Genomic DNA, 10,551 nt, shown 5'->3' with positions numbered 1-10,551 from the left:
GGCTGTGGGACCAATGGGCTGTGGGAACATAGACACGCTCCCGCCCTGCTTACCGTATCCATTTCAATGTGGAGGTAGGCCTATGTGTGCTTGCTTGTAAATAGTGATGTGTGTTTCCAAATCCACCGGATGATGTATTCATAGGCTACTCTGTTAATCATAGGTGAGCCAGGGATCCTCCCCAGGTGCTCGGGTTGTCGCTACCCCAACTTGTAGCATTCTGTCCTGTTTGAGGTACGTGTATACCGGTGTATTGTAGTGAATATTATGATTGTGTATTTAATGACTACCTGTCACTCACCAATATTTACCTGATTCCTCAGATGTGCTATCGAGGGTCGGTGGTACACTGTTCACTGCTGTTTTGCCCTTAGATTTTAAGTGTTACCTCTGTTATTTGTTTTGTTTTGTTTGATTTCGCTCCGACCCCCCCTCTCTCTCTCTCTACTCCGGGCTTGGCTATTTAATATCACTGTTGTTTGTCAACAACAGTTGATCCGATCTGTTAGTATAACCTTTCTTCAGGGTAGGTTCCCGTGTCCAGTATGCATTAGTATTAGTGGTGAGGTGCACCCACTGTTTGAATCATTTGCTTGACGTGTTAAGTCTTACCGATTGAATCACTTGCTTGCAGTGCAAAGACTTATTGATTGAATCACTTGCTTGGCGTGGTACGCCTATGCGCATGTGCGTGTAAACATAGGCATCTTTAATTCAGACACGGTTTACCTACCCTGAAGTTAATTTCATGTATAGCCATCTCGGATCTGAACTCCCTTCCCTGCTCAACTTGTGCCCTTATTATTTTAGGCGGTGCAGGAGTTTTTAATGTATGTTCATTTTTCTCATTTTAAGATATGTATTAATAAAGAAATATTTTATTTTGGAACTGGAAATACACGTCCCTGTCTACGTCTATCCGAACCTGTTGTGCCTTCATTGGAGTCTAGGTTTACTCTGGGTGGCGAAATTCCCCCAGTGGCGTAGTCGTGCAATTACAATTATCAGTATTGATGATTCATTAAATAGGAAAATTAACATCTACAGTTCCACTTAGTTACACATAGTAGACTTCATTTCACTAGGCCAGAACTGGTCTACCTTGTCTGTAGCCTACTGCATGCTGCAAGTTTCATCACCTGGTATGAAACCCACAATTGCAGCGTCATGAGCAAATGTCTAGTCAGTTTCAAAGAATGTATGATTTCTAGCTCGTGGTGTGAAAAAAGTATTTATTTGAATATTTCACAAAAAAAGTGAAAATGAACTGAACTTTGAACTAGTTCACAATTAAAATTGTGAACTTTGAACGTGAACTGTTCACTTTGAGCATCTATGAACTGAACTTGAACTAGTTCAGAAAATCTGTGAACTGGCACAACACTGCTCATTTTTTTCATGGTGCGTGCATGAAAGGGTTAAAAATGTGACACGGTAATCACCTATTTCACCTGTGGGAGGTATGCGAATGTCAAAGTGAACCTGACGAAGCGCAATGCGAAACATGTTGTTCACCTAAATAAAAACAGCAAAAACTAAGTCCACCAGTGTGCGGTGATCCTTCTTTTTTACTAAGGGTTAAACTGCTTATAAACGGCCAAAGTAGCCTAAATTCTAGACTTTATAAACGGCTCTGTTGATTATCACAACACAACGCCCCTAGAGGCTAGGTAGATAGAACTACACCACAGTTAACCAGTCACAGTTTCTTCAGCGCGAGGAACAAACTGGAATCGGTCAACTTCCGAGGAAATGAAACTGATGCAAGCAAATGTCTTGGTTAGCTTCATGCCAACACGTGCGAACCAAGGTAAACACATGGTGTATTAATGTTATTATACTTACTATTGAGAATGTGTTTTGTAAGAGTGGGGTGTGACGACGTAACGGAGGCATGCAGGTGAGTGAAGGGGTCGCAGAAAAATATGTTCAAGCTTCCGAACAGGTTAGGATAGAATAGCATGGCCTCATGTGGGTAGATAATGTTTGCAGCCTTGCATGCATTGGCTGTCAATCTTTGTTTCAGCTTAATATAAAAGTAGTCTGCCTATTATGATGATAATAGCTTTTGCACCGTTTTTCTCCATTTGCCTCATTTCTCGAAACGATGACATTCTCAAAACAACATGGACAAATCCCCAAACCAACTTGCAATTTTTCCACGACAGAATCTGGCATTTCTCATTGCTTTCATCAAATCCAATCTCAAATGCTTTGTAGGCTACATGCCTCAACTGTTTAGTAGGCCTACATCTTTGCAAATGGCTATGTCCTAGTAGTCTATCCAGTTAACACATTGAGCATAGGCTAGCCATTAAGCGCATTTTCCAAATAAATGTATAACTTATCTAAACGGATTAAACAATTCTCAGTTTAATAGTTGCCCTCCAAAACATGTCATGATCTCATTGTGCAAGTCATATGCAAAATAGTCTAGGCTACACAACTGTCAAACAGTCAGGACATAGCCTATTTTAAGAATTTCATTAAACAGTAGTTCACGATAGCAACCAACAGGTCAGGCCTTTGTGAATTTACAGTAGGCTTAATGAAAGTTAATGTCCTTGGTAGAATGAGTAAAGGGTCTGTATTGTTAAACTTAAATGGGTTCACTCACTTTTTCATTTTATATAGCCTAAGCTTAATACTACTCAAAATCTGTTAGCTGAACGTAGTCCCTTTGTGACAAAACATCTAATGAATCGTTTTGACTGGCAGTGCTTACACAATGGCAAAGGGGCAATGAATTTTGGGTGTAGGTCCAGGGTTGCCAGATGAGGCTGATGATTTCCAGTGTGACCCACACTTCCCTCTTCATTATACTCCATAGATTTCCATACAAAGTTTTTCTATTTTTGTTACAAATCTAATTCTAATTTGCCAAAATGAAATCCCATTGAAAGTCAATGGAATGTTCTGTCTGGCAGTTAGAATTAGATTTGTAACAAAAATAGAAAAACTTGGTATGGAAATCTATGGAGTATAATGAAGAGGGAAGTGTGGGTCACCAGATCAAAGAACAAAAAACTGCTGACAGCTAAGCATCAATGATGTCTGGGCTTTCATAACCCTCATGCAATGCCACTGCCATTGACTTCAATGTTAAACACAGTCAGGTCAGCAGTCTAACCCATGACTGCGGTTTTGAGTAATGAACAAGGCTGAGACTTTTTAAAGCCTCAGGAAGCTTTACCAGTGTTTCGAGTTAATTGGTTAATTCAGATGATTAGGTTAGCTTGTTTAGACAACCTTTTCATGATGTGCTAATTTTGTGAGATATGAATATTGGGTTTTCATGAGCTGTATGCCAAAATCATCAATATTAAGACAAAACAAGACCTGAAATATTTCAGTTGGTGTGCAATGAATGTAAAACATATGAAAGTTTATTTTTTATCATTACATTATGGGGGAAAAAATGAACTTTAACACAATATGCTAATTATTTGAGAAGGACCTGTATATATAAGAGTTCAGATGCAAAACCCCCTAAGTGCCTTTTCAGAAAATAATCTTAATTCATTTTTATTTCATACAAGCTATCAAAAATGCATATTTTTTATTTTATTTATGTAATATAACTATTTATATGTATTATCAACTACATGAATGTAAACCAAAGCAACAACGGGGTTCTCTAAAATTAAAGAAGTGCAGGTCTTCAGAAATGGAGTTAGGGGGTTTTGCATCTGAACTCTTCATATATATATATAGGAATGTCATCTCAGTTTCAAGAAATGTGTCAAACCAATGGAGAAAGTTTTTGATGTATGTGCCATTTCTGTTCACAGCTTGTATCGCATTATTCACTTGCGTAATCTTACAAGATGTAGGCTAGAGGTTATCTGGTTCATGCAGTGCTTCCTCACTATGAAGCAGTTAGTCTACAGTCATAAATCTGTCATTTGCAGGAAATTATGTTGAGTGAGTGAAACTGCTGCGCTGAAAGGTTTCATAGACCTATGCAGTGGAAGGAAATGTATTAGTTCTTGACATTAAAAAGAACTGCACAGTCTATGCAGAATCACACCACAGTAGAAGTTTGTGTTTATGTTATATCTGATTTCTACTGTGCCACTGATGGCATCCGATGAATTTGGCTCTCTGGTTTGATACTGTCATGATGACCATCAGATGGGAAATAGAAAACTTTAGCATGGACCATTCACTCAATAGCATTCATTCATTCATTCATTCATTCATTCATTCATTCATTCATTCATTCAGTATAACTACATGTAACATTTTAAATACATGTTAATGAATAAAGTGCCCTTTGGGCCCCATCAGCAAAATGGCATCCTTATGCATTTGGTTACCTGACATGTCCACGGCACTTCACCCTCAGTTTCTTGTTTCTTTTTTTCTACATTTCATTCATTGATGAATAAAGAAGAAATGCTTGTATTTGATATTTGAAAATCAATACAGTTTTTTTTCCCCACAGGTTGAGCTACCAAAGAACCAAGAGGAGTTGTAGGCCTACTGATGTGTTTCAGACTGTCCATCTGGTGGATTAGGGAAAGGCCAACAACAGCATTTCTTTAAAAAGACAAACTGGTGCCATCTCTGTGGGCAGTTAACCACACAGGACATTTAAAGTCAAAAGTGGGAACAGAACCTTCTGTACACAGTCACTGTAGTTGGCTCCTTGTTTATGAAGATAACTCTGAAAAAAAAGCAAAACTAGAACTCTCCAGGCTGCTCTTTCATTCCCGAAATAACGCAAAGGACACACATTGGTACAGGTGGAGAACATGAGACAGTTAGGAATTAAAGATGTGAGACAAGTGTGGGTCATGCAGGCTGTAATCCTCATGGGGTTGGTTTGTGATGTCACTCCACTTGATTCCTCCGATGAACAATACCCCTGGGCCAATGGTCAATGGCCTCAGTCAGTTGAAGACTTTGTCAAAAATTGGGACGGAAAATACAATGTAAAAAGCCCTCCATATTCTTCCTATGGTGACTTAATTCCAAATCACACGGGCCCTGACGGGAAGCTCACGGAGGCCATTAACAATCTCCGCCAACTCAACAACAGAATGGCTAACCCTAGAAGATATGACCCGCTAGAAGAGAACTTAGGAAAGGAAGGAGCCGTTCTCACTACAGTCGCCATAGGGATAGTACTAGCACAGCTGATTGTGGGATCTGTGATCTATTGTGCCGTGCACCGGTGCAAAGGACGGTCAGTGGATCGGCGCGGAGCCCTTGTACGAGGCCAACAGGTCACTATAGGAAGTGAGAATGTTGATGCACCGCTGGCACCACCGTCCGCTCCAATGTTGCCATCGGTGTATGCAGGCTCCCAGCAAGGTGTGATGGTGACCGCCGTGACGTCCCAGCAGCCAGCTGAGACTACTGCCTATCTGCTCCCTGCTCCTCAAGGACCAGAATCCTCCAGTGTCAACCTCCTTAACCCACAGGACAAGACGTGTGATGCAGAAGGAGTAGCGTTGACTAACAGCATCCCACCTCTGGTGCAGCCACCACTTATGCCTGGTTACTCTTACGTCTGAATCCCTACTTGTCTACGTTGCTAGGTTGGCCAACCTTGTAATGTTCTGTGGTCAAGTCATCCCAGTCAGCCCTCATGTCTTGACACGTCATGTCTCATGTCTTGATATTATAGTGCAGTAGTATAGTAGCTGTAAGTTCTTGTTTATTGCATATCTAAAGCTCAATACAGGGTTACAGTATGTTGTTCAATCAATCAGAGTGAATTCTTGAAAAGACTCTGATACTGATCATGTTTGCTGTAAACTGTGATCTTTATTAAAACTTTGCATTTGAAAATCTCTATTGAATAATTATTTTGATTTACATTTACATCTCTGTCTAGCTTGGGTCATTTCAGTCTAATTTAAACTAATTCTGTTCAAATGTTTTTTTTGCTCATTACAACATGGGTCTGTAAACTAGGCTATTTAATCTGAAGTAGAGAACTGAAACATTTTGGTGCAGTGATTTACCAATACACCCCCATGCAGTGATGCTATTGTGCAGTAACTATAACAAGTTATCAAGATTCTTATTCTTTCCCTTTTTTGCATTAATGTATGTTTTACATACAGCACATGCCATGTTGCAGTCAACGTCCATTTAGACTTAAATGTATTTGATTTCCTTTGGATATTGACTAGTAAGGCAGCCTGGTCTGCAAGGTAAGAACCTCATTGGGTTTGTACTTCATGGCCAGCTTGGCTATTCCATCAATGATAGATAGAGTTCAGAAGGGGAAAAGCCAGCATGACTTTCAGTTAAGAGCCCTGACGTACAGAACAACCTGTCATTCTCATGGGCAGCCTCAAGATGGCAGTATGAGATAACCGTTGTGCAAACATGCCAATTCACTACAAGTATGCCTAAATCACATCACATACTAATGAGAGGAAATACTAGAGATATATTATGAACTATTGATGTGTAGATTTCGAAGAATACATCAAGATTTGAAAAATGTTAGCTCCAATAGTGACAAATGCACATCCCACACCAGACAAGATGATGCAAAGTGCAAGCTGATGTGGTGGGTGGGGGTGTCCAAGTAGTGTTACTTAAGTCGCTCATAAGAAGCTGTGTGACCTGTAGCTGACATCATATCCAACAGGGGCGATGAACGGGCACATACTGTCACTCTTACTGCTACTCTGCAGCGCACACTGTGAGTTATAAGCATTTATTTATTATAGGTAGTTTGCAATTTGACGGAGGTTGGGTTTGTGTGGGAGATTTCCTCTGCAAAATTATTTTAAGGACAACGGCCTCTTGATAGAGTTGAATGCAACTATGATGACGTTGCTTAAAAAACCCAACTGAATCGCATCTGATTGTAATGTTTTTGTGTTTTTTCCATTAATGTTGTATTGTTTTTTCTCCTGCTTCTGCCAATAAAGGCGCCAACTGCCAGAGTTTGGAGAGCATGCCATCGAGTCCTGTCCCCAGACAGCCTGGTGAAACGCTCAGCATCTCATGTAAAGCTCATGGCTATACGTTTGGCAGCTATGGGTTGTCTTGGATTCGCCAAGCAGCAGGAAAGCCTCTTACTTGGGTTGGACACATTAATACAGCATCAGGGGAAACATCGTATGCAGCACATATGAGTGGACGTGCCACTATAACCAAGGACAATTCAAAAGGAATGTCATATCTGGCCGTGTCTGGTTTGGCAATAGAGGACACTGCGGTGTATTACTGTGCAAGGCTCCCACAGTGGCACAAGAGTGTGGTGAAGCCGTACAAAAACCCCTCAGCTGGCCTCAGCTGTTTCTCTGCGCATAACAGCAATAGGAAATACAGTACTGTGCATTGTGGCATTTGGGTTCAATGTGTTCATCAGGCTAGAATACTGTATGAGAGCCTTACATCAGTAGCTGGTAAAAAGGTAATAAGGCCAATTGTGTCAACTTTAAACAGTAGGGGTACATTACTATATGGAATAAGGATGCTGTGTTTCATGGCAGAAAACAAATACAACCAGCCTTGCCCCGAAGGCCCATTTTATTTATCATTGCAGGATTATACTGTATCTTAGAAATTAAAAACATTCAACATAACATACCATTTTCCAGTTATGATTTTAAAAAGAGTATTTGACCTTTGACCCAATTTTGACCACAATGTTATGGAGTCATTGCCATGTAGGAGTCATCGCCCATCTTTTATTAAAATGCCAAATACCATTTTTAACGGGGTAAAACTTTGACCTTTGACCTTTAACTTGACCAGATTTGCCCCCAAAAAACTTTGCCCATCTTTCATGAAAAAAGGCCCTACATACATATAAATCTGATCTGTAGTGTCTGCATACTGTTGCTCATAGACAGGCAGTTAAACAGACAAAAAATGTATAAGTAAATACTTTTACTTTCTCTTGAGGCATGCAGTTATAAAGACAAAGATTGCCCATATATAACATTTCTCAGATCACTTAGCATAATGCCCACATATTCATGAACCATGCCTCATGTCCAGGCATGATGAGTATGCAAACTCCCTGCTTGATTGTGTGCAGTTTGTGTTTAAATGTCGCTGCTTCATCATGATGTGCACCTCAGTCTTCATTAGCACCCTCAACATGAAGAACACAATCTCACCGCTGCTGCTGCTTCTGCTGAGCACCATACCACGTGAGTTCTTAAATATATACAGCATGTACTGTATGTACATATATGTGTAAGTATGTGTGTAATTTGGTAGATATATGCAGTAATTCATGTATACATGTACCAGTAGTATGTATGTATGCACGTATGTATGCAGGGCCTTAAATTAACATTTTTCACCACAGGCCAATATAGCTATTAGATGAAATCTTACTGGGTCAAAGTAGCTAGTAAGTTGATCTTTTCTACCATCCAAAATTAAATTTCACTAGCATTTGTCTGACTGTTAATTTAGAGCCCTGGATGTATGCATAAACTATGCTGTAGGCTATTCATTCATTTATTCATTCCTTCATTCATTCATGCATGATAAAACGGCGAACTGCAGTAACTTAATCACATTAGGTAGTACACTTACAGTAAAATATTAATTGCTTTACTGCAGACGTTAAATCTCAACGACTGGAATCTTTACCGTCGTCAGCCGTTTCTCAAAGGCCGGGGGAGACCCTTAGTCTGTCCTGCAAGGCCTCTGGATATAACTTTGGAGAGCATGCAGTGCACTGGATAAGGCAGAGGTCCGGTGGCCCTTTGGAATGGCTTGGCCGTGTCAGAACAGACACTGGTGAACAAACACATGCAGGGAGCATGGGCTCACGACTGGGGATAACCAAAGACAACTCCAAGAGCACGTCAACAATGACACTCTCTGGCCTGGCTGAGGGAGATACAGCTGTCTATTTCTGCGCACGGCAGCCACAGTGATGTGAAACCCTGTGATCGCTGTACAAAAACATTATCCCACCCTAACACAGACATGCTCTTACACTGACACGCATGAATGCCTGCCCCACAGAATGCCTGTCAGATTGCCCACACCATGGCCAATGTGATCACATAGACAACCTCTGGGTGGCAGTGTTGGATAATGAATTGTAGTTGAAATAAAATCCTCAAGTTGAGGTCATAGGTTATTTACTGTAAAACCTTCATGTTGACACCACACACTATTGGATGAAAACGAAGATGCAGTCCTGTCCTTATGTAACTCTATTCATTACACAGATGAGAGCTGTACTTTTGTGTGGTGTTAATGTTGTGTGCTGTAAACAAACATGCAGTATGAAGTCCTAGAAGTGGTGGTGAAAGTAAACGTGAAGATGAACAAGTGCTGTTTTTAAAGTGTGTTTTAATTGACTTTTATGCCTTTATTGTGGATAGGACAGTGAAACCCATAACAGGAAAAGAGTGGGAGTGAGACGTGAAAGCCCAACTGGGAAACTCCAACTCCCATTGTCAATGTGACACAGCACTCCACAGCACACAAGTGAACATTGCACACTGCACACAATGATATTGCATTTATGCCTCACCCATGCAAGACGTGGTAGAGATGTGAAATGAGACCAGGCCAGATTTGAATCTGGGTCCCCGTGGGCATGCAAGCCCATTCATAGTACGGTGCATTGACGAGATGGGCCGCTTCACGCACACAAGGGCTGTTTTATTTTTCATAGTGTAAGTGCTGCATCGTATAATAAACCGTATAGGCAAAAACAGCAGGATCTGTGAATGCAAATGGTGTCAACCTGCAGCTATAAATGCTGAGAGTCTTCAGCTTCCCCATCAGATCATGGAGCACACTGGAGCCATGTCACCCACATCATCCTCAACACAAGCCTGTCTGCTCCTGATCCTACTCATCAACACATGTGGGACTTTGGTTCATTCTTTATTCAGGATAGGAAGTATTAGTGCTGATTGTCAATTATCAATTTTCTATCTGTGTTAATGGCAGGGCTTTGAACCGTTATTTTTTTCCAAACGTTCCGTTCCGAACAGAAACGGAATTATAACGTTTCCGGTTATGGGTTCCACCAATAAATTGACGTTCCCGAACCGGTTAGAACAAAAAAATATTGTTCCCGGAACGGTTAATTTCGTTCCTGTCAGCTGATTACTCCCCATAGGCCTAACTGACGTTAATTAACCAAGAAAGACGGAAGTGCAAATGACTCGGCCTACATTCCAAACTGTTTATTCAAGAGGATGAAAAGAATATCCTCCAGAATTTTGTCATTCAGGGACGACCTAAGCGGAGAAGCGGAGAATAAACCTCAATGATGAAAATGTGTGCTCCACGCTGACTTGGGTCACGGGGAGCGCTATGATAGACATTGTGAGTTTGTGCATATTTGAAGAGGCCATGGATGCCCAATAACGTTGAACATTCTCGGTGCGCTTTACACACGCTTCTCTGCAATGTCTTACAATGATGCAATGGAAACTCTGCCCTATTGTATGACAGTGGTTTCTCTTATTTAAGATGTGGAGTGGAGACTTTGTTATCCACAACTCCATTCACTGTCTGATGTCACACAGGACGTGAACCTCAGCTGTCATGGTAACAGGAAAATAATTACTTTTTTTATTTAGTTTGAGG

At 40.8% G+C, this 10,551-nt stretch overlaps 1 protein-coding gene across 2 annotated transcripts; it reads left to right on the top strand.

Moving 5' to 3' along the window:
* Positions 1-1,676: 1,676 nt before the first annotated feature.
* Positions 1,677-5,803, top strand: LOC134460851 (uncharacterized). Of its 2 annotated transcripts, none has more exons than XM_063213440.1 (2): positions 1,677-1,810; positions 4,448-5,803. In XM_063213440.1, exon 2 carries the CDS (start codon positions 4,758-4,760, stop codon positions 5,520-5,522), a length of 765 nt encoding a protein of 254 aa, XP_063069510.1. In that variant the 5' UTR covers positions 1,677-1,810; positions 4,448-4,757; the 3' UTR covers positions 5,523-5,803. The 2 variants fall into 2 exon arrangements, with proteins under 2 accessions (XP_063069510.1, XP_063069518.1); XM_063213448.1 differs by lacking the exon at positions 1,677-1,810 and adding an exon at positions 1,844-1,900.
* The last annotated feature ends 4,748 nt before the right edge of the window (positions 5,804-10,551 follow it).

This window comes from Engraulis encrasicolus, chromosome 2, assembly GCF_034702125.1.
Source record: "Engraulis encrasicolus isolate BLACKSEA-1 chromosome 2, IST_EnEncr_1.0, whole genome shotgun sequence".
In the NCBI taxonomy this organism is placed as follows: Eukaryota; Metazoa; Chordata; class Actinopteri; order Clupeiformes; family Engraulidae; genus Engraulis; species Engraulis encrasicolus.
This window is presented reverse-complemented; position numbering and strand designations above follow the sequence as displayed.

Coding starts and splice junctions, on each gene's coding strand:
- LOC134460851 (XM_063213440.1), top strand. CDS start 4,758: ATGAGACAGTTAGGAATTAAAGATGTGAGACAAGTGTGGGTCATGCAG.